Source organism: Penicillium robsamsonii (genome assembly GCF_028829455.1).
Source record: "Penicillium robsamsonii strain IBT 29466 chromosome Unknown utg000001l_segment0_segment0, whole genome shotgun sequence".
Classification (NCBI taxonomy): Eukaryota; Fungi; Ascomycota; class Eurotiomycetes; order Eurotiales; family Aspergillaceae; genus Penicillium; species Penicillium robsamsonii.
This window is the reverse complement of record NW_026643219.1, coordinates 4494127-4515731: the sequence shown is the minus strand read 5'-3', so window position 1 is coordinate 4515731 and position 21605 is coordinate 4494127. Positions and strand designations below refer to the sequence as shown.

Sequence of the window (21605 nt, the reverse complement as noted above, 5' to 3'; positions counted from 1 at the left end):
AGAAAAAGCAAATTTTAACCGTCGCTCCAACTCTCTAAACCTGGGGAGCAGCGGCAAGGACATCGGGAGTAGCCTCGTCGGAGTACTTCTTGAAGTTCTCGTTGAAGAGGACAGCGAGCTTGGTGACCTCATCCTTGAAGGAAGTGGAGGCGGTCCAGCTCTTCTCGGGGTTGAGGAGCTCGCTGGGAACACCGGTGCAAGAGGTGGGCACGGGCAGGTTGAAGGTAGCGTAGGTCTCGTACTCGGCCTTGGCGAGCTCGCCGTTGTGGATGGAGTCCAGGATGGCACGGGTGTACTTGAGAGGGCAACGCTTGCCGCCGGTGGTGGCACCGGCGCCAACCCAACCGGTGTTGAGGAGCCAGGCGTTGACCTTGTGCTCCTTGATCTTCTCGGCCAGCATGTGGGCGTAGCGCATGGGGTGGAGAGCCAAGAAGGGCTGAGCGAAGCAAGACGAGAAGGTAGCCTGGGGCTCAGTAACACCGTCCTCAGTACCGGCCATCTTGGAGGTGTAACCGGAGATGAAGTGGAACATGGTCTGCTCAGGGGTGAGCTTGGAGATAGGGGGCAGGACACCGCGGGCGTCACAGGTGAGCAGGATGATGTTGGTGGGGTGGTTGTCGCTGACGCAGGGAATCTTGGCGTTCTCGATGTACTCAATGGGGTAGGCGCAACGGGTGTTCTCGGTAAGGGTGGCATCGTCGTAGTCAACAACACGGGAGATGGGATCGAAAACGGTGTTCTCGAGGACGGAGCCGAAGCGGATGGCGTTGAAAATATCGGGCTCCTTCTCGGCAGAGAGACCAATGCACTTGGCGTAGCATCCACCCTCAATGTTGAAGACACCGGTGTCAGTCCAGCAGTGCTCGTCGTCACCAATCAGCTTGCGCTTGGGGTCGGCGGACAAGGTGGTCTTGCCAGTACCGGACAGACCGAAGAAGACAGTGACATCACCGTTCTCACCCTGGTTGGCAGAGGAGTGAAGAGTGAGGACGTTGTGCTTGACAGGCATCTCGTAGTAAAGGACGGTGAAGACACCCTTCTTCATCTCACCAGCGTACTCGGTACCGAGGATAACCATCTCCTTGTCGGCGAAGTTGATGGCCACAGAGGTGGCGGAGGTCATACCCTCAGTGAAGCGGTTGGCGGGGAAAGAGCCAGCGTTGTAGATGACATAGTCGGGGTGGAAGTGCTCAAGCTCCTCGCGCTTAGGGCGGATCAGCATGTTGCGCATGAAAAGAGCGTGGTAGGCGCGAGCGCAGACAACGCGAACGCTGATGCGGTAGCGCTCATCCCATCCGGCGTAACCATCGACGACATAGATGCGGTTACGGGTGTTCAGGTAGTCGACAGCACGCTCACGGTTGATACGCCAGACCTATGGAGGATGTATTAGTGACCAGCCTTATTGACGTCATACACGTGATAGCCTCGGACGAAGGGCGGGGATGCGGAGCAACAACTGAAAGCCGAGGGGCAAATTGGGGAATGCGAAAAAGGAAAAATAAAAAAATGGAAACGAAATATTCTCTCAGGTGAATGAGGTATTTCGGCAGAGACGGCATCCCAAATATTACACAAAGTCCTGCCACAAAGCTTGACCTCTTCCCGATGCATATGCAAGGGATACAAGTGGATCACATCGCGCCCATCTGCAAGGGTGTGCTCCAACATCGAACAATGAAGTATCAAGTAAAATCGCGCAAGAATGAAAAGCAAATTAACTCACATCAAGTGTCATGGGCTTGTTTACGGGTCCCCACCAGATATCGCCTTCTGAGGAAGCCTCCTGGACGATACGCTTATCGGAGGGGGAACGGCCAGTCTTAGCACCGGAGTATGCGCTCAAAGCACCGCTAGATGTGACAGCAGTACCAGTCTCGTAGACGAGGGCATCTTCGTAAAGGGCAGGAACAGAGGGGTTGGCAATCTAAACCATGTTAGTTCATGAAGCAAGATAGGAAAACGGCATCGACATTGTGATCAAATGTCACGGGCAAGGGCGAGGTCTTACAATGGAAACTCGGTCGTAGTCAATGTGAGCAGTCTCGTGAAGTTCCTCCTCAAGCTCGGTGTGACCCTTGCCAGGCCTACGTAAAGACAGTTAGCGACGATGAGGTAAGGACAGTGAGGTAGGAAGGCAACATACTGAACACCGCCAGGGTGCAGCGCAGTGCGATTTACTGATGTAGCAACCATTGTTCTGAGTGAAGTAGAGTGATAGTTATTGTTGCGTTGTTTCGCGATCTGCTGTTGAGTGAAATCTGATGCCAGAGGACCAGGAGAACTGGAGCGGTCGAGGGGTATATAATCCTTTCCGGCAGAGGCCATGGTCGCGATCGGTCTTGGTATGAAGGAGGTTCTCGTGCACTTTCCGTGGTGTTTCTCCACAGTTCCACGGGTGATGTCGGGGCTGAAACGCCGAGCTGAAGCGGACACGCGGTTGGCGATGGGATGAAGTCCGTAGGTTGCAAATGCCTTGAGGCGCAGTCCGACTTGACCCGAATGGTTCAAGTGGACACGAAGTTGATTCGGAACTAGGGGATTCTATGACCGGGAAGGCGAATAGCGAAAAACAAATAGGCGTTCTAGAATCAAAAAATAACTCATTCAAATTCTGAGTGGTTTACAGAGAGAAGTTGATGTGTTCAGTGCATGAGTTCTTTTATGCTTGCTTCTGACGGTTGCGGCAAACGCCCTAACCCAGGTTCGATATTTACAATTCGTCAATCATTTCAAAAACTAGTCTTAAATCTTGTAACAATGAGTCTATTCTCTCATCATTTGGGGTATTCTTCAGCCACGGACGACAGGAATGACGCACAATGACTTCACCAAATTATAGTACTAAACATTCATAGTTCCCAGAATCTGCGGGGAGCTGACATAATCTCTGTCGATCAACTCTCGATCTCTCCAAGGCTGTTTTCGGCTTGAATAAACCCGAATATCGGAATGTGCTGCCCGAAGAAAATGAAAAAAATGAGAATCTCTCTCAGATTCCCCGGATGACGACAAGTTCGGCTGCAAGTCGGAATTGTCTTAGAGCAAAATTCAGCAGCAAATAACGGCGTTTAACCAGCCGAGGATGATGGCACCTACATCCATCCGTGGCGGCGGTGGGGACCAATCAGAATCTAGACATTTCCACCTCCTAGGATGGTCGGGTGGGCAGAAGATATTGCCGCTGGGTCCTAGGCCCTATTTTCACTGGCTTTCACTGGCCGGACGATAATCATTTGTGGTTGTGCAATAAGATCAACGCCAACCTCCGAGTACCTGGGTCTCCATACTCCAATCCCAAGCCCTAGGCAAGAAAACCTCATGCATATTACGTCCCAACCGCCGAAAGCCAGGGTCTGGAACCCGGAGTTCTAAAGCATGACTCAAAAAAAAAAATTCGCAAGCGGTCTGCCGTGATTCTAAGGGTTTTCATCGGCTGCCATCGCCGTCGGGCTGTGCACTATAGATGTGGCTTGTGCAATCAACCCCAGATCCTTCTCCCCGTAGTTAGCGGCGGATCCCGAACCGGCTACGGCCTCGGAAACGTGAGCTTTTTTCTTTTTTTCCTTGCATTCTTCGTGAAACAATTAGTTATTTTTGCGCGATTTGTTTCACCTTACGTAGTGACTTTTCTTTTTAATCCCTGCTGATCATTCTCGTTTTTTCTGCCTTGCGTGTGACACGGATACCTGATGGCGAGAACTATGAACTATTTTGAGGCTTTTTTCACAACCTGAAGGGGTAAGGGCTAGTGGAGAAAGGAGTTTTTTCCCCTGGTCTCCTCCGCAAAACCAGAATGTAGTCATACTAGAAGCCAAGCATGTGATCTTCAATTAAATGAGTATATTCACGCATTCCGGGTATATTTGCCCTTTTTCACACCCGTCGCATTTTCTTCTTGAGGTCCGTTATCCGGATCAATGTTCACCAGCGTAACTAGTAAATTCTCGGTGCTTGATATCAACCACAGCCAATCATTTCTGAAACTTAGCTTCCTAATTTACCCGTTGTGATATGGTTCTTGTCCTTCATTCGAGTCTACCTATCTAAAATATCTGCCCAACCAGGGCCGGTAGTTTCAAACCGGCCTGGGCCGGTTCGAAGGGAAACTAAGATCGACTCATCTCCTATTTTCCCCGAACTGCTCGGCTGCACGTCATTGTTTATATTGTTACTACATCGAAGTACAGGAATCAGAATTCAACCTTGGATACAATATACAAAGACTACGCAATTACACTTCTAGTTCCTGATCCCATGACTGGCATTACGCAGTATTTCTCCGATCTTTACACATTTCGGTCGAGGCGCACCTCTTGGCATCTTGGCTTTTATCTGGGGAAATTGTCGCGTGGTCTCTTCGAGCTGCGGATGCGGGGTATAGCGCGGGCTGAACTGTCAAAATGAGCTACCAGTAAAAAGGCACAGAGAATTGCATCGTGACTCGGCGATTTTCATCAAATGATGTATTCAGTTTGGATTATCATTTGGCCTGTCATGATTGTTGATGCCACGTCCCAGTGCACAAAGCACAGTCGTCCGAGGATCATGCGTATTTTCTAAGTTTGCCACTAGCATTGGCAGCTGAAACTGTCGGCGATAGTGAATTAGGAAGATAAAGAAATGTGACATCAAATGCTATAACGGGGCAGGATCTTCCTATGATCCAAATGAAAGAACAGGTTGTGCGTTCATGAAAATGGAACCTGGCTGGACCACTCGCTACGATATATGCTCATGCGCTGATCCTAAAGGGTTGTTCATTGTATATAATACTTTGGGGTTTGAAAACGTTCTACTTCTCGCTAATTGATGTAAAATTGCCATGGACGCCTGAGTCATTTCTCATCCACCATGGCTCGAGCGCTTTTCCTCCTGCTCGCATCGCCTTGAAAAAAGAAATGAGATACTTCCATGATCTATGTATATTCCTCTCGTGTGTGGTATCAAGAAGCTGGTCGTCATAGCCCCTGAATACGAACGATAGCCATTTTCACATACCATAAGTACAACTGCTTCGATTGCTCTAATCCCTTCCCGCGAAAGCCGCCATAGTTCTCTCGGTATTTATGTTGTTTGCGGGCTTGCATTTCGCATTATGTGTTACTACAACCATCGGGCGTGCTGTATGGGCAAGGCCCCCACACATATGCAGATATATATATATATATATGTATACGAGATCAGGTCGAATCATGGGCTGTGATGGTTTACTGTATTATTCTGCGTCCTAGATACAAAAGCCGTTAATAATTTCCTGTATCCCGAGGTTTTTCCAGCAAAGTTTGCTTTATCAAGTATCATTTCTACGGCTCTATCAGAACGGCTGTGGTCGCCGAGGACAACCTCGGTGTATTGAGTCTCCAGTTTTGCGGACCGGTCCGCTCCCATTCATCGCCTAATTGGTAGCCACGTTCTTTACTTTGAACTAGGCTCATACATGTCGCCCACCACTGTCCGTAATAATTATTATGCAATCCTTGGAATCCCCCAGTCCGCGGATTCGGCTACTATAAGATCGAGATACAAACGTCTGGTTTTGGATACGCACCCAGATCGAAACAAGGAACCCAATGCAACAGCTGAATTCCAACTAGTAAGCCTGACAGCTACCTGCTACCATTCCTTTTCGTTTCGAAGAGTGCATTATCACTGATGCAGTTATCACTAGCTTCAAACAGCATACGAGGAGCTTTATGATGTCGATAAACGCCGAGAATACGATAGGATATATCGATCAACAATAGGTCCTGAAGAAGCCAAGAACCAAAAGATAGCAGAACTAGAAAAGCGGCTTGTGCAGCTCAAGGTTGAACTCATTGGGCTGGAAACCCTTTTGCGCAATCTAACCAAGGAATTGGTTAGACTATTAGCGGAAGGAGACAGCATCAAAGGGGAGAAAGAACGCCTTGTGAGGGAAAGAAATTCAGAAGAGAGATGGTGGCTCTACATCTGCTCCTTCATGCCAGGCAGAGCGGCGGAATTCACACGCCAGAAGCAACTACGAGAGCGTGTAATGACTACCATGGCTGGAAAACAACGTACGAAGGAATGGAACATCAATCTCAAGTTGGCAGAGATCAAGTCTCTCAAAGAAAGTATTCAGTCTATCCACTCGGTCGAGTGTAGAACCAAAGTGGAGATACGGAGGATAGAAGAGTGCTGGCGCCAGTTGGTAATACTACAGGAAATGGAAAGAGTTTTAGCAGAACGGAGAAATCAAAGAGAGCAAGCGGATCGTGCTCGTGCGGCAACCCAGGCAAACTATTTCACGAAGAGGAACAGCTACAATATGTGGGGATTTTGATATTTCCTTGAAACAGTGCATTTGAATCACAACAAATGTGTACCAAAATGTCACGATCTGCGTTGTCACTCTTCTTGCATATGCTATATGCCACATCAAGATCGTTTGCTCTCTGCGTTTGCATGCTTGTTTCTTCTTTGTTTCTTTGCTTCTTGTTTGCTTCGCTTAGCGAGGAGGGTGTATGCTCTACTAACCTTCAAATTCAGGGAATAGGAGCTCGGAGACCGGCTTGCCGATCCCGGAGTCTAGGGCACAGATCACGAGTGGGAGAGAGGAGGACATAGTAGAGTATAGAGGGGATATAGAGGATGAGCGAGAATGAATGTATTTCTTTTCTGGTGTGATGGACCATGGAATTGAGAGGGACATAAACCGAGCACGCGCTTCACGCTCAGTAGATCCAGCGCAGGCGGTAAGGTAATCTCGTTCTAGCAGTGCCGTTCAGGTTACACGAGGAACTATCGAAAAAGCGCTGGGCGTCGAGACGTGGGGAGATAATCAATCAATCAATCAAAGTTCAATTAAACTGTTGCAGTCTAACTAGTTGCGTATGACTATGCAGGCGCTTCATCCAACTGAAGCAAGAACTCGAAGCCAAACGCCGAGCGGGATCTCTCCCAGAGTATACAGATGCCGATCGCAAAGAAGTGCGGAATCAGCCCATTCCTGTAGCTCGTAAACCCATAAACCCATACATAAGTCGTGGGGAGATAACGTTGACTGGATTGGTGGTATTTTACCCCAGTATAGACTGGACACGAACGCGGATTGAGCGTGATGCTACGAATTCTCTCGCTGCGCAGAAATCAACGAACTCCCCTTCTATGTATAAGTTCTTTGACGATTCCTATCTTCTTGTTGCGGGACTGCTGAAACGGCCTAGTACGGGTCGAGTAGATGTGTCGCGTCCTTATCTTTCCCCTAGACTTGCACCTGCGTCTCTATTACATGCGGCGTATCCACCTGCTGTGGCGATTTATACTTGTGGGTGGGATCAGTTGTTTATCTAGGGGAATGCGTTTCGGGAAAGGCTTGGTGGGTTTGTTGAGGAAGGGAAGATGGTGAGTGTAGGCGGGTCTGTAGTTGAGGATGTTATTCATGTATTTGATAAGAAGCCGCTTTTTGGAGGGAAAATAAACTGCGTGAGAGGATGTATGGAGATGCTATTAACCAGTTGAAGGTAGTTTGGAAGATGGGTTGAGATAATATCGGAGTCTGAAGGCACCTGGAATAGATGATTAGTATGTTGCTTGTGCACGTCAGAATTTACGCTGCCCATGGACACCCTCCTTCTTTCTACTAACCCTCAACCCATTTACTTCAAAAAAATTTCTGGCGCGCAGTCTCACAATTTGGTCTATGATTGAGACAAAAACACCAACAACAGTTCTTTTTTCTAGACAATGCGTTTTCTTTTATCCCTTTTGAACCTGAGGTTCCTTTAGAGTTGATTTGTTTTCTCCAATACTTGACGAGAAGTTCCTCCCGATCAGAAAGACCTCCAGAATCCATTTGGCATAATCGATTTAGTAAGACTAACAGCAAAACAAGAAAGGAACACGAGAAAAGCACAAAAAAACAAGGGACACTACTATTATTCTAAATTACCCAATTATCTCTGAGCCACGGTGTCTGGCTGACAAGCTCTTACGGAGGAAAGCAGCCGAAAGGCTCGGCTGCCGATAATCTTCACAAGTACGCTGTTGATAAACCGCTTCCAAGGTGTCCTTGACCTGGATGGCAGAAATAGACTGCCCATGGCGAGGGTAGAATGGATGGTTGTGTTCTCATGCACGGCCGGCACTTTTGAGGAGATGCACATCGAAGGCAGCGTATCAAATTGAGGGACCTGGACTCCCTGGACGAGAGGCTGGTAAGATGATGTGGATGCCATAGCAACGGGGGATGACCTCTTTGAATTGAAAGTGGGACAGGATCGGATGGGGTGCGAGCTCTTTGAAGCCAATGGCAGAGGAGAGAGATGAAAGGAAAAGGAGAATCGATGGGAAAACGAGATGAAGTATAGTATGATTGTTAAGGCTCTCTCCCAAAGGTTCCGTTTACTCAAGCTAGTCCTAGTCCTAACATGGAAAAATCATTCACAAACTAAGCCTCTAGAAAATATCTCCATAAAAGACATCTAAACGGAATATCTGAGAAGACCACTGAAAAGACCTAAGGCCGCAGAAGCGGCCAACTATTCTTGACGCTTTAAAGCGGTAGTGGTAATATACAGCTGTGTTGCTCACTACCTTTCCTTCTATTTCATGTTCTGTAGTATCCGTAAGCCTCATTATTTCAGTATAAATCGTAGGGAAACGCCCCGCATACTCGGGTTCTGATAAACTATAAATGAATCCGAGATTGACTCGGAGAACGACCTTGTGATCTGAAATGGAATTCAGAAACATCTATGGATGACAGTTTTATAGAATACAGGCTGTAAGGGAGAAATAATAGAGTCTGACAGATATTGCTAACCAATGGATACATATGAACTAATCCCTTCACGGTGCTTGATACTGAAAGGATCCGCACGATCATATAATTGTTCTAGGAGAATGAAAGAATACCCTGGCCCTTTGAGGAACAGAATATGAAGCCCAATAGAAACAATATGGGTATGTATAGGGAAGACAAAATGTCATTGAATCAGTACAGGAAGAGACAAGAGGAAGATATCCAGGAAGATGAGATCCTATCCGCCTTGGAAAGGCTGCCTTGCCAGCACGGCTGGCAGGATCCCCTGTCAGCAGTAGGCAGACCATAAGTACTAGCGAAGTCTTGCACATAAATTCATACATGGGTGAGATGGGAAATATACTTGCTTTCCATGACTCTAGATCGCATCGCTAGATTTTTAGTTATGGAACAAGCCCGCCTACTCGCAGTCAAGCCATTCTTCAAGATCTCCATTAGTGACTACCTTTTATTATTATACTATGTACTTTGTATGTGACACTTCAGGGCTATCAAATCATGTGCTACTAGAGAAAAGGACCATGAGCGGGGCACCAGTCAGGCGGGGTAGAAAAGTCAGCAATTTTCCCAACGAGGTCTGGTCTACTTCACTTCTCACACATTTGCGAATATTACTCAAATTTCTTAAGAGGTATGGGCTGTGTCTTGTCTGTATCTCTCCTAGGGACCTTGGTGGTTACTAACACTCTGTCAGACCTTCATCTACCATCAACAATGAACGGACACGCTTCCTGCCCCAAGTGCGGTGTCGCCACTGACGGCTCTGGCAAGAGCTGTGGCGCCTGCGGTGCTGTATGTTGATTCTACAGTACTTATGTGCGCGCTTGTACTAACCATATTAGACCTGCCCCGTCTAAGTCATACCCTATTGAATAGGCCAGTATGTACTTGAGTGTTTCGGATGGAGGGTATCGGAATTAAGACTGCTTGCGGTGGTGGTATCATGAGGGAGCCAGAGCAGCAATTGGATATCAATGTGTTCATAGGAATGATATGATGACAACGAGAATGAACTCAAATCTATCCGAAACCAAGTGCGATTGTTATGTACGAAAACAAGAGAAACGACGTGAAGACATTTCCCTGGAAAAGAAAAATATAAGAATGGTCATAGGCGAGAAACAACCATCAGGATATAGAGTGTGCAATAAGAATACCTCCTCGTCTCGTTCTCCCCATTTGGGCCCGAGACACCAAGATCACCCAAGTAGAGGGCCACCGACCTCCCCCTTCATCGCGGACTATACACCGCTTAGACAGGTCCGGCGGTCTTGCGCCACTGGGACCAAACACCGATCAAACTGCTGACGGTACCTGCGATACCGACGAGGCCATCGTCGAGGTTAACGATACCAACAGCAGACAAGGGCGCGGCCAGATCGCAAACATCGGAGATGAGCTGTATCCGAGCAGCAGAGCGCTCCCTAATAAAAGCATTAGCATTCCATATATTCATTATTATGGTAAGCGAGGGCCCATACTTCTCAATCTTCTTAGCCTCAACAACACCCTCACCCTCCTTGCGGTCAATAGTCTTCTCCTTCTCCTGAAGACGGACAAGAGTGTAAACACCAGCCACGGCGCTGAAAATCAAACCAGCGCCCCAGGAGCGGTAAGCGGAATCCTGCAGCCGCTTAGCGGAAGCCAGCTTGCGAATGCCGATCGCATCAATGACTGTGACGGCGTCAAGAGTCAGGTAGCCGGCATAACCGAGCTGACGACCGATGGTCAAGTAGCGCAGAACCGGATCGACGGGGCTCTTGTTATCAAAGGCAATAGCGGCGGCCTTGAGATGCTCGAGGAATTTGCCGATACGCATAATCTTGCGAGTCGTGCCGAACTGCTTCTTCACGGCATTGTAGGGATCGATCGCGGACTGGGGCTTGTTCGTCCGGTATAGGTACCACGCGTAGAAGCGGGAGAAGTATTGGATTGTGCGGAGGAGCTTGTCGCGGCCGACTATAGATTGCGTATACGGTTAGCTTGAATGCTCGGGAAAGGGCGGGGAGAGCTGAGCTGGGCTTCTCGGCCGAGTGCTCGCCACATAGGGGGTTTGCGTTTGCTGCAGTCGTGATGGAAAACGGGGTTTTCTTTGTTCGTGTAGGCTTAGAGGTGCTGGGATGTTCCTTTTTGGACTCCGGAAATGTATCACGTACCGGTTGTCGCGACGAAGCGTAGCCAGTGCGCCAGCGCAGGGTGGTAAATAAGAGTGTTAGCGACCATTTTTGCGGTGAAATGGATAAAAAACTTCAAACACCTGAGGATTGGAGTGTGTCAAGAATTAAATGTGATAGTTCATAAGAAAAAGGGAGTCGGTAATTGACCGGCGTATGGAGCCGGAAGACCGACCTCGGCTGATCTCGTGCGTGTGGGGGGAGATCCGGAGGTATGATGTAAGGGTATTTACCAATATTACAGCATTCACGGCCTTTAAACTCTTGGTCCGTTGAAATACCTTGAAATGCTTTGAAATGCTTGATTTCCTCCGCTTTGATCGTTCTAATCCACATGTGCCCAACTCGGCTTGTCACTTCCTTTTCACGTGAGTCTATCTTCTAAGATATGTACGGAGTATAATCTCATATTTTATCCCTTTTATGCTTGGTATTGTTGAAGATTACTTCGCACTTTATATCCAAATTCAGTCTAGTTCCAACTTCATCTGGGCACTAACACTATCACAATATCACAACAGAGAGCATCGACATTGAATCAAGCACTATTGTTAGCCCTATACATGGGGTTTATCAGACCATGTCCTAAGTCAGACAATTGGACTCCTTTTCCCATGCTCTCCCGGATACCGTATTTCATAATCCTCCTAGCAGACCTCCTTGATACCCATGATACGTATAGTGCAGACTAGTCCCAGACCAGACAGCAATCACCCTGTCAGTGTCATTTCTGTGAGGTCTGGAGAAGTGTTAAGGAGTGGAGCCTCAGCAGCAGTTGAACCTATCCCTCCAATAACATCGTTGCTTGGCGATGGTTGCTGTTAGCATTGTGCTGTCTTTAAATGGAGAAGGTAAGGGACTATTAGTTGCTCTTTGCTAGATCCCTGGCCCGAGAAGCGACAGACATCGCAAGATTGGATGTGTAATAGTTGGAAGTAGATCGTGCAGCAGCTCTGGAGTTATTCAGTAGCAGCCGGCGAAAATATAGAATGGCGGAATCCACAAAATAGAACTTTCGTGTAGTTTTATTTCGCATTTGATATCACACTATTTTTTCTGCCTCAGTCTACTTGGATCTAGATCGAAGATACAATAAGTGAAATGAATCTTCAGATGCTTTTTCTCCGTAACCAATCCTTGGTACGCTTGTTTGAACCTTTCCAAGGTGGCCCAGAAAATTTCTATAAACACATGAACAGTAATATCATTTTATAAGAACAAAGATCGGACAGGGAAGGTATTATATTTATCTGATTATGTGGACAACGTCAGTTCCCACTTGAATTAAATTGTTTATCATACAAGTCAGGAGTTCATCTTCTGTCCGCGAAATGCACCACCTAACCTAATCACCAGCAGATTAGACAGGATAAGGCCGGGATCCTCTGATACAGTGATGGGTCATGTCGCAGGGGCAGGGATTAGGATATCTCAAGTCGCAAGGGTCGGGCAGTCGCTCTCGCATCGATGGTATCTCCTCGTTGATATTACTGATTGTGTATTGTCGCGTGTGGGTAGATTCCGTGTGATGATTGGAAGACAACAGCCCAGAAGGGTGAGTAACTATGTGTTAGGCGCAATGGGGCTAGTCATTGGGTGACCGAATTACTCTTGTTCGCGAATCTCGGTCTGGCGGTTGCGATCGCCCATTGTCGTGGTGTCGTAGCCATTGACCTGGAGGTAGTCGCGGAACCTGGCATCCTCGAAAGTAATGGTGTCCTGAGAAAAGGTTAGCACATCAACAATGTACTCTATACAAGAGGACGTACCTGGTCAATCTGTGGCAACATGAAGATAGCCATGAATGCGGCCAAAATACACAGTGCGCTAGAGACGAAGAATGGGTCCTGGCCTGCGCGGGTCGGGTTCGGTGCGTTCTTTTGAATAACTGGAATCACGTAGGCGCCCACAAAAGCTCCGAGTTTTCCGATAGCGGCAGCATATGAGTAGTATTGGCCACGGATAGCAGTCGCGCTGGTCTTGGCGGCGCAGAGGCCGATGTTGTCGCCAGGTCCCATTTCGCCGAGAGCAGAGAAGATTCTGTGCCCAAAATATTAGCGTTGGCAATTGGTAAAGCCCAAGAACTTTGTTGGTAACCTTACCCGAATACGACAACAAAGGCTGCCACGTTTTCTGGGGTCGCAAGCCACTTATAGCATCCGGCCATGATGAACCCGATGACGCCCTGGAGTCCGACACCAATGGCAAGGGTGTAGCGAGGGCCAATCCAGTCAGCCATGAAGGCTCCAAGGACGGAACCTGGAATGTAGAAAGAATTGACCAAGGTAGACCACCCGAAGCTCTTCCACAAGGGAGCATCTTCACCTAAGATGATCGATAGCCAAGCCGAAGAATAGATACCGAAGCTGTAGGCAGAGAAGTCGTAAAGGAACCAGATAATAGAAACAACGGTCTATAGATCACACCCAGTCAGTTAGTCTGCTCACACCTGTAAGGGCAACATGTAGACGGGGGTTGGTACCAAGCGCTTCCAATAGAATCTAAGCTTGTTAGTCAACAATTCCACGCATTAGGGAATATCGTACTTACTTGATAATCAGCAGGATCGGAAACTTGTGCATGCGCTCCCGGGTGAACTCCTCGGGCTCATTCAGCTTCAGTCGGAGATACATTAAACTGAGAGGGGGGATGACTCCCAGCCCCAGAGCCACACGCCAGCAAGCGTGCAGATGCTTCTCGGTGAAGATCAGGACCAAAATCATGGACACCAAAGCAGCAACCACGAAACCGAAATCAATTTGGAAGTTGGTGAACATGACAAACCAACGATTGCGATGGCCTTTCTTGAGCTCTCCAGTATTCTCCGCTGCACCTACTGATCCAGCAGGGTATTCTCCGCCAATACCAATGCCCAAGAAGAAACGGTAGGCCGTCAAAGCAGCAAGCATACCACCCAGGCTACCGCCAGCTCCATAGGAGCCAGCGCAGAGAGCTGCAAAGACAAACAGGATAATGGTGGAGATCATCAAAGACCACTTGCGTGACCAGTGGTCACTAGTGTAGCCAAATAGCAGCATACCGACAACAGTGCCGGCAAAAACAATCGAAGAGACATTCTGTTGGGCCGTCGAGTTGGTGTATCCATCCCCGTAGATCTTTTGGAGCATGGTACCGACAGGACCAATGATCTGGATCCAAGTGTGTTAGTAAATATTAAATCAACATTTGAATATTCCCCAAACTGCACATCCATGTGGGATAGTATAGTTGCGGGGCACGGAACACAACATACCGCGTTCAAGTAGCCATCAGAAAAGAGACCAGCACCACAGGCAATAGTGGGCCAACTACGTTCCCAGCGACCCTTTTCGATCTCGTCAAGAGGTGGTAGCTCGACAGGCTGTTCCTCGAGGGGATGCGCGCCCTTCTCGGACATCTCCTTGGAGTAGGACTGAGGCTCGGCCATTGTGATCGTGTTTAGGAATAATAAGAAATTTGGCTGTGTTTAATCGCGCGAGCTTGAGCGTCAAAAGAATAGTAAAAGTTGGCACGAGACCAATGCACAGTTAATGTGTCACCGGATCACAATAACAAGAGCCGCGTCGATCGACTATCACCGTTTTCTCTCTAAAACAGAGGAGAACGAAGAGTTTTGAAGCAGAGAGAAAAGATAAAAGTGGCTGACTATTAAAAAAATTATCTAAAAAGAGAATATTAAAAAAAAAAAAACAAGCTTACTCGGGAATAGCATCACTCTAAGTCGTATAGGGAGAAGTACCAGGTACCTATCAGAGAGTGTAGAGGCCGGCCTTAGCCATGTATCGGTACTTAGTGGGACCCCGGCCCCGACCTTGGTAATTTTAACCAATTAGCTTTGCGTAATTTAGCCTCTAAAATGTGTAGGCCAATGATAGACACAATAAATATCAAGGGACCATTCTCTAGCCAATGGCATATCCGACTAGAGAAGCCGGGCTACGTTTCAGTCGGCCATCAGTCGGAAGGTTTTAAAGATATATGAGTTGATATCGGTATGAAATTGAACGCGCGGCTCCTCATTTAAATCATATACGTAAATCAGTTCAAAGTGTCCAGGTTGTCTTGATAGGAGAAGTGTATATAACCCAGTGCACGTGCATTGGTAGTTACCCATTGGAATTGGGGGCTGGAACGACCTGCCGGATTCTGACTTCCTTTATCGAAGACCGACATGGACAAAAGTGGCCAATAGTCTCAAATATTTAAATGAAAAGGCTTTCGAAGGATCGAGAAAGACCCAACTACCTAAACCAGCGATTTTTCCATGATAACGGATCAGTCCTATGTTGTAGAATCAGTGAATCCTTGGACTTGAGCCTTGACCACAACACCTGCAGTTATAGATTATTCACAAAGGTCTTTTCTTGCGCAAGCCAGCACATGGCATTCCTAGAATGTCTTCAAGCCTACCTTGATCCAATGTGATTGCTATTGCAAACATATATATACATCTTCATATACGTATATATTTCAAGGGCGAGATATAGAAGTACAAATATTTTGTTTGTATATAAAACCAAATATATTTTAAACTAGATGCGACCGGATCTCATACAAGATAGATTTATCTGGATGTTCGGAGGGAGAGGGCTAAGGCTCGGCACGGAGAAACTTTCTGCCAGCTGAGCTTGGGTTACGGTGATGCACCTGGCTTGATCTCATCACCAACATCACCAGCTCCCATCTTCTCTCTACTCTATTGCATCTTTTTTTTTAGCTCGTGCTAGTCCTGTCAGCTCCAGTTCTCCATCGCCACCATGGGGTCTGATCCGCAGTACATCAAGTTCCCTAACCTCTCTATCGCCCAACATGTCTTCAACATCTCCAACCCAGCATGCGCCCCAGCCGTCCAGCAGACATCATTGAAGAAGCTCCAAGACGTTATCTTGGAGAACAAAATGGCTCCCTTCTACCGGCATCTCGCCCATCCCACCGAAGGCATCTTGAACAACTCCGGCGAAGGCGTAACACAGCTCCCACAAAATGGAGGCAACTCAACGCAGCCTCTCATCACGTCTAATCTTCTTGCATCTCGCAAAACACCGCTGAAGTTTGATTTCCCTTGGGATGAGAAGCTCTACCAGTCTCTACTGGAGGATAACAAGAAAGAACTGGAGACTTTTCAGAAGGAGGAAGATGACGCAGAAGAGGCTGCTGGGGAGACTGAGGTACAGGCTGCGCGCGGGAAGCGAGCTGAGTTCTGGGCTCGTGTGGGAGATAAGGTGAGGATTCTTCGTTTCTCTTTTAAGCTTGTGAGTCTGCTAGCTGACACCGTTATTCCAATAGGACAAAGCACTCGAATCGCACGAAGCCCTCCTCGAAAAGACCGGATTCCTCGGCACCAAGATTGATCTCGTGATGGCTATGCTCCGCATCGGACTCTTCTTCGGCGACCTTTTGTTTGTGAACAAGACCATTGAGCGAGCAGAGACCTTGGTAGAGAGTGGTGGAGATTGGGACCGTAGAAACCGTCTCAAGGCATACAAGGGATTACATTTGCTCACCATTCGTTCTTACAGCCTTGCCGCTCCTCTCCTTCTCGACAGTCTGTCTACCTTCACAAGCTACGAACTTTGCAGCTATTCTTCGCTGGTGATTTACTCGGTGCTGGCGGGATCATTGTCCCTCAAGCGTGTGGACTTTAAGGCGAAGGTGGTGGATGCACCAGAGATCAAGGCCATCCTTGGCTCCGGGGAGGACCAACTGGCTGCGCTGAGTGGGGAAATCTCATCAGGCCCCGGTGCCCGCGATGAGGAGATGAAGGATGCAACAGCCTCACTACCCACACCCGCCGGCGCCAAGACCGCTGTCAACATCTCCTCTTTCTCAACCGGATCCGGTGTCCCAGTAGAGGCTGAGGCGCCCGTTAATTTCGCACCGCTCGCAAACCTGGTTACTAGTCTGTACAACGGCAACTACCGCTCGTTCTTTGTGGCGCTCGCGGCCGTTGAGGACCAGTTCCTGACACAAGACCGGTATCTGCATGAGCACCGAGCTTGGTTTGTTCGTGAGATGCGACTGCGCGCCTACCAGCAACTTCTTCAGAGCTACCGTGTGGTGGGGCTGAGTGGTATGGCCAACGACTTCGGTGTGACGGTGGACTACTTGGATCGGTATGTGCTGTCTGAATCTCTTCAAATATTAATTCGTTTGCTGATCATAACCACAGGGACCTTGCCAAGTTCATTTCAAACAACCGCATTGCGTGCACGATCGATCGTGTCAATGGTATCATCGAGACGAATCGACCAGATGATAAGAACAAGCAGTATGCCGATGTAGTGAAGCATGGTGACTCTCTTATCACCAAGATCCAGAAGTACGGCCAAGCTGTGCGGCTTCGGGGGAGTGAGCGAAGCTAAAGTGGTATATCTACAAACTTGGCGGCATTCTGAGCCTCAAAATCACCTATGATCAACTATGTATGCCTGAATGGAGAATCTTACTTACTGCGTGTCCGTAAACCCATTGATCCCATGTATTCTATGACATGCCACCCATGCCATGACCTGATCAATCCCTGACTAAAAGTAAAACCTTCCAATTCCCGCACCGGGCAGCTCCGGAAAATGGCTCAACATCGGGCGACCGGTCTGACTTTTCCTCGGGAAATGATCGTCGCCGATCATGTTATTATGCATGAACGTGGATGATCCTCACAAATGTGTATACGAACACAGTAGTTCTTATCAAGGACCAAAATTGTCCGCTGTAGCCGCATCTCCCGCTGGCTATCCTCTCCAAAATGTCTGATATCTTAAAAAATCCTTATCGTAATCGGCTTGCCGGTGTGGGGAAATGCTGAGTCACGGGCACTCACCGCCCAATGAAAAATATATTTTTTCCCCCTTCTTCTCCCGATCGCAATCGGACAATCACGACAGGGGTGTCAAAAGGACTTTTTTTTTTTTATTGATCAATCTAATCCTTGATTGACGCGTCAAAATGTCCTGGCAATATAAGCTCGCATCCAGTATGCGGGCCTCTCCGCTACGGGCGCTGACTCGGGCTAACGGACTCCTACATTGCCCGGCCGCACGTGGCGCTGCGGGGTGTCTCTCCGCTAGATCAGGTACGTGAGAACCCGATGTCACCCCAGCTTACATAGTTGGGAGACCTCCGCAATCCTTTGGCGTTGAGTATTTTACCTCATTCTATGGTGTGATACTTGTCTTGGCCATATCTCCCCATTTTTGGCAATTTAAACCTCTCTGCGACCTTTATATACTTGATTCTCCTACATACTGGGATACTGCATAGTCTCTCTATTCTAAACCTCACTAACCTCCGGGTCAATCCAGAGCCCATCATGACTCAAACCACCGTCGCATATACCGCTAAGCGCACCCTCTCGGCTGTCAAGTCCCGCAAATGCCTAAACGTCGATAACATCAACCAGCATGTTAAGGACGCCAAGTACGCCGTACGCGGTGAATTGGCCGTCAAGGCTGAGGCCTACCGCCAACGTCTGATTGACGGCGACAAGTCCCTACCCTTTGATAGCGTCATCTTCGCCAACATCGGTAACCCTCAACAGCTCGATCAGCAGCCCATCACCTTCTTCCGCCAGGTCCTCAGTCTTGTCGAGAACCCCTTGTTGTTGAAGAACCCCGAGGTCCTCAAGGAGTCATTTGGATACAAACAGGATGTGATCGACCGAGCCCAGGCCCTTTTGGTCAATGTGCAGAGCGTTGGCGCCTACAGTCACAGCCAGGGTGCACCAGGCATCCGGGACAGCGTCGCCAAGTTCATTGAGAAGCGTGATGGCTTCCCTGCCAACCCCCAGGACCTGTTCCTGACCGCCGGTGCTTCATCGGGTGTGAGCACCATTTTGAACGTCATCTGCAACGATCCCAGTGCCGGTATCCTGGTCCCTATTCCTCAGTACCCTCTTTACACCGCCAGCTTGACGCTGTTGAATGCTCGCTGCGTTCCTTACCTTCTCGAGGAGGACAAGGCATGGGGTACTGACGTCAACGTCATCCTCAAGTCCATGGAGGAGGCCAAGGCCGCCGGCACCGATGTGCGCGCCATTGTCGTCATCAACCCCGGTAACCCAACCGGTGCCTCTCTGAGCGCCGACGACATCAAGAAGGTCCTTGATGTCGCCGCTGCGGAGAGCTTGGTGGTTATCGCTGACGAGGTGTACCAGACCAATGTTTTCCAGGGCGAGTTTGTCTCATTCAAGAAGCGTCTTTGCCAGCTCCAGCAGGAGCAGCCCGGCAAGTACGACGATGTCGAGCTGGTCTCGCTACACAGTCTCTCTAAGGGTATGGTTGGTGAATGCGGCCACCGCGGTGGCTACTTCGAGCTTGTTGGCTTCGACCCCCTCGTCCAGGAGCAGATCTACAAGCTCGTCAGCATTGGCCTGTGCCCGCCGGTCGTCGCACAGTGCCTGCTCGAGTGCATGGTCAACCCTCCCCTCAAGGGCGATCCTAGCTACGAGCTCTACCACAAGGAGTACAACGCCATCTCGGATGGCCTGCGCAAGCGCGCTCATTCCTTGTTCAACGCCTTCCAGCGCATGGAGGGTGTTGAGCTCCAGGAGCCCCAGGTACGTATCGTAGACTGATTGAAATTATCATTCATTTACTAATCGTCTCAACAGGGTGCCATGTACCTCTTCCCCACTATCCACCTCCCTCAAAAGGCCGTGGATGCCGCCGCCGCCGAGGGCCGCCCCGCTGATGAGTTCTACTGCTTGGCCTTGTTGGACGCCACCGGTGTCTGCGTCGTTCCCGGCTCTGGCTTCGGTCAGAAGGAGAACACTTTCCACTTCCGCACAACCTTCCTTGCCCCCGGCATCGACTGGGTTGAGCGCATCGTCAATTTCCACTCGGAATTCATGAACAAGTACCGATGAATATGCACACATGCACAAAAAGCTATATAAATGTGAACTGACCATCCATCGCCGTCTGTTTCACGTATATACGAGATCGTTTGATATTCATTTATATGTGGATATATTCGTACCCCCCTACGACGCAACCTTTCGATTATTTGAATTTGGATATGGATCTGGAATTGGTTCGCCCTCGATACCTCTAGACTACTGACTCTATTGGGCTTGCTATTTTCGATTATCATTTATGGGTACTCTTCTGAGGCACTTACGCATCGCATTGTGAATAGTGGTATACATTTGCATCGTTCTGTTTGATTTATGTGCTCCATATCTCGGTTTTCCTTTTATAGAGAATGAATTTTGCTTCATTGATTCCTAATAAGATCTTGTATCTGCATCATCCTGTTCCTGTCCTTGACTTCATCGTTGACTAGTAGTAGACGAATAAAGAGAGGGATGACTAGGAGGTATCGGGAAAAAAGAGAGGTGACATAAAGTGCCAATTCCATCCGATAATGATAGTGCAAATATTAGGTTCAGCGAATATTACTACTCACTCTTCAAGTGCAAAAGAACAAAGCAAAGCATGGTGATCGCTCCAGGGTATAGCTGTAGGCTCAGTGTCCTGGGACTCAGGAATATTCGTCTCACTTTGCGAGTTCTGTCGTCCATCCAACTCCCCCACTCGCCGAGCCTCCAATATTTCAATACCACGCGCTTTGAGACCAAGCAGCGCAATTCTATCCATCCGATTCGGCGGAAATCTTTGCTTCCCATCCGCTCCCCATGTATACCCAGGTTCTTCAGGCTGAAGGGCTAACCAGGCATCTGTAAGTCCATTGGACTCTATCAGGACGGCATCTTCATCCAAAACGGGGTTAAAGTCACCAGCAACCAGCCCACGGCCTGCACTACGCAGGAAAGAGGAGACAATAGAGAGTTGTTGGGGTCTGTGAGAAGGTTGGATAGGCAGGGAATCCAGATGAACGTTTGCAAGTCGTACTCGTGTGGTAGAAGAAGCGTCTGTAGGTGAAGGAACAAACAGATCACAAAATAATACATCCCTTCCAAAGTGACTAGGAAACGCTACCCTCCACATAGGCCCTAGAGCGAACCTGCTCACCTTGGAGCCTGGTCGTGAAAAGCGTGTTTTAGATACTAACGTCATCGTGGTAAAAGAATGTCTGGTCGGCGAGTTCTCGTGTTCGCTCGAAAACCACGATGCTCGAATACGCTCGTCGCTCAAAATCAGTCGCAAACCCCGCTGTGAGACTTCTTGCAGGAATATCACGTCCACCTTGGAATCCAGGTGGGTGATGAATGTGAGAATTTCAGTGATGCGTTCTTGTGTCCGCTCGGATAATGCGTCGATGTTCCATGTTAAGAGTACTAAATCGGATGATGGTTCATCGACGCGGGGTGACTCTGCATTTTCAGTCGCGCTTACTGGATTCCATTGCTGGGAGTTGGGGTCGAACTGGTGCCAGGACTGGAATTTTGGATCTCCTGGTAGATCGGTTGGAAGAGGTGTGTCGTGTCTCCAGGATGTTATGCTTGTCCGAACACGTGCGTAGATATCCATGGTGAGGATGAGGATGATTACTTTCAAGGTTGCCTGATGACCTCGGGAGGTTTATGGCCCAAGGTTGCTCGGGATTAGTTAAGCATTGAGCCTCAGGCTGATCAGGTATAGTAATAATCTTGGATCTCATAGTTTAGTGGCTTTTTACAGCACCTAAATCTTGAGCGAGCCCCCTACTCATGATCCCTATCTTACACCTGGAGTATGAAGATT

At 48.5% G+C, this 21605-nt stretch overlaps 9 protein-coding genes across 9 annotated transcripts; 5 read left to right on the top strand and 4 right to left on the bottom strand.

Moving 5' to 3' along the window:
* Positions 1-34: 34 nt before the first annotated feature.
* Positions 35-2328, bottom strand: acuF (phosphoenolpyruvate carboxykinase PCK1; the record flags this gene model as incomplete). Its single annotated transcript, XM_057226049.1, has 4 exons — positions 35-1375; positions 1727-1927; positions 2012-2087; positions 2147-2328. 4 exons carry the CDS (start codon positions 2326-2328, stop codon positions 35-37), a joined length of 1800 nt encoding a protein of 599 aa, XP_057090065.1.
* A 3112-nt stretch (positions 2329-5440) lies between these two features.
* N7447_001772 (J domain-containing protein) lies at positions 5441-6307 on the top strand (the record flags this gene model as incomplete). Its single annotated transcript, XM_057226048.1, has 2 exons — positions 5441-5596; positions 5672-6307. The coding sequence occupies 2 exons, from the start codon at positions 5441-5443 to the stop codon at positions 6305-6307; spliced, it is 792 nt and encodes a 263-aa protein (XP_057090064.1).
* Positions 6308-6650: 343 nt separating this feature from the next.
* N7447_001771 (CAZyme family CE10) lies at positions 6651-7485 on the top strand (the record flags this gene model as incomplete). Its single annotated transcript, XM_057226047.1, is given in 4 exon segments — positions 6651-6724; positions 6740-6793; positions 7008-7307; positions 7338-7485. 4 exon segments carry the CDS (start codon positions 6651-6653, stop codon positions 7483-7485), a joined length of 576 nt encoding a protein of 191 aa, XP_057090063.1.
* Positions 7486-9502: 2017 nt separating this feature from the next.
* N7447_001770 (uncharacterized protein) lies at positions 9503-9645 on the top strand (the record flags this gene model as incomplete). Its single annotated transcript, XM_057226046.1, has 2 exons — positions 9503-9580; positions 9631-9645. The coding sequence occupies 2 exons, from the start codon at positions 9503-9505 to the stop codon at positions 9643-9645; spliced, it is 93 nt and encodes a 30-aa protein (XP_057090062.1).
* Positions 9646-10040: 395 nt separating this feature from the next.
* On the bottom strand, positions 10041-11011 carry N7447_001769 (PEX11 family protein; the record flags this gene model as incomplete). The annotated part of the gene is made up of 3 exons (XM_057226045.1): positions 10041-10212; positions 10270-10747; positions 10945-11011. 3 exons carry the CDS (start codon positions 11009-11011, stop codon positions 10041-10043), a joined length of 717 nt encoding a protein of 238 aa, XP_057090061.1.
* A 1556-nt stretch (positions 11012-12567) lies between these two features.
* N7447_001768 (putative MFS phospholipid transporter (Git1)) lies at positions 12568-14389 on the bottom strand (the record flags this gene model as incomplete). Its single annotated transcript, XM_057226044.1, has 6 exons — positions 12568-12681; positions 12732-13002; positions 13065-13375; positions 13445-13463; positions 13513-14111; positions 14216-14389. 6 exons carry the CDS (start codon positions 14387-14389, stop codon positions 12568-12570), a joined length of 1488 nt encoding a protein of 495 aa, XP_057090060.1.
* A 1330-nt stretch (positions 14390-15719) lies between these two features.
* Positions 15720-17324, top strand: N7447_001767 (proteasome regulatory particle lid subunit RPN7; the record flags this gene model as incomplete). Its single annotated transcript, XM_057226043.1, has 3 exons — positions 15720-16184; positions 16249-17075; positions 17132-17324. The coding sequence occupies 3 exons, from the start codon at positions 15720-15722 to the stop codon at positions 17322-17324; spliced, it is 1485 nt and encodes a 494-aa protein (XP_057090059.1).
* Positions 17325-17907: 583 nt separating this feature from the next.
* N7447_001766 (putative alanine aminotransferase) lies at positions 17908-19825 on the top strand (the record flags this gene model as incomplete). The annotated part of the gene is made up of 3 exons (XM_057226042.1): positions 17908-18034; positions 18264-19516; positions 19571-19825. 3 exons carry the CDS (start codon positions 17908-17910, stop codon positions 19823-19825), a joined length of 1635 nt encoding a protein of 544 aa, XP_057090058.1.
* Positions 19826-20363: 538 nt separating this feature from the next.
* On the bottom strand, positions 20364-21392 carry N7447_001765 (endonuclease/exonuclease/phosphatase family protein; the record flags this gene model as incomplete). The annotated part of the gene is made up of 1 exon (XM_057226041.1): positions 20364-21392. One exon carries the CDS (start codon positions 21390-21392, stop codon positions 20364-20366), a length of 1029 nt encoding a protein of 342 aa, XP_057090057.1.
* Positions 21393-21605: the final 213 nt, after the last annotated feature.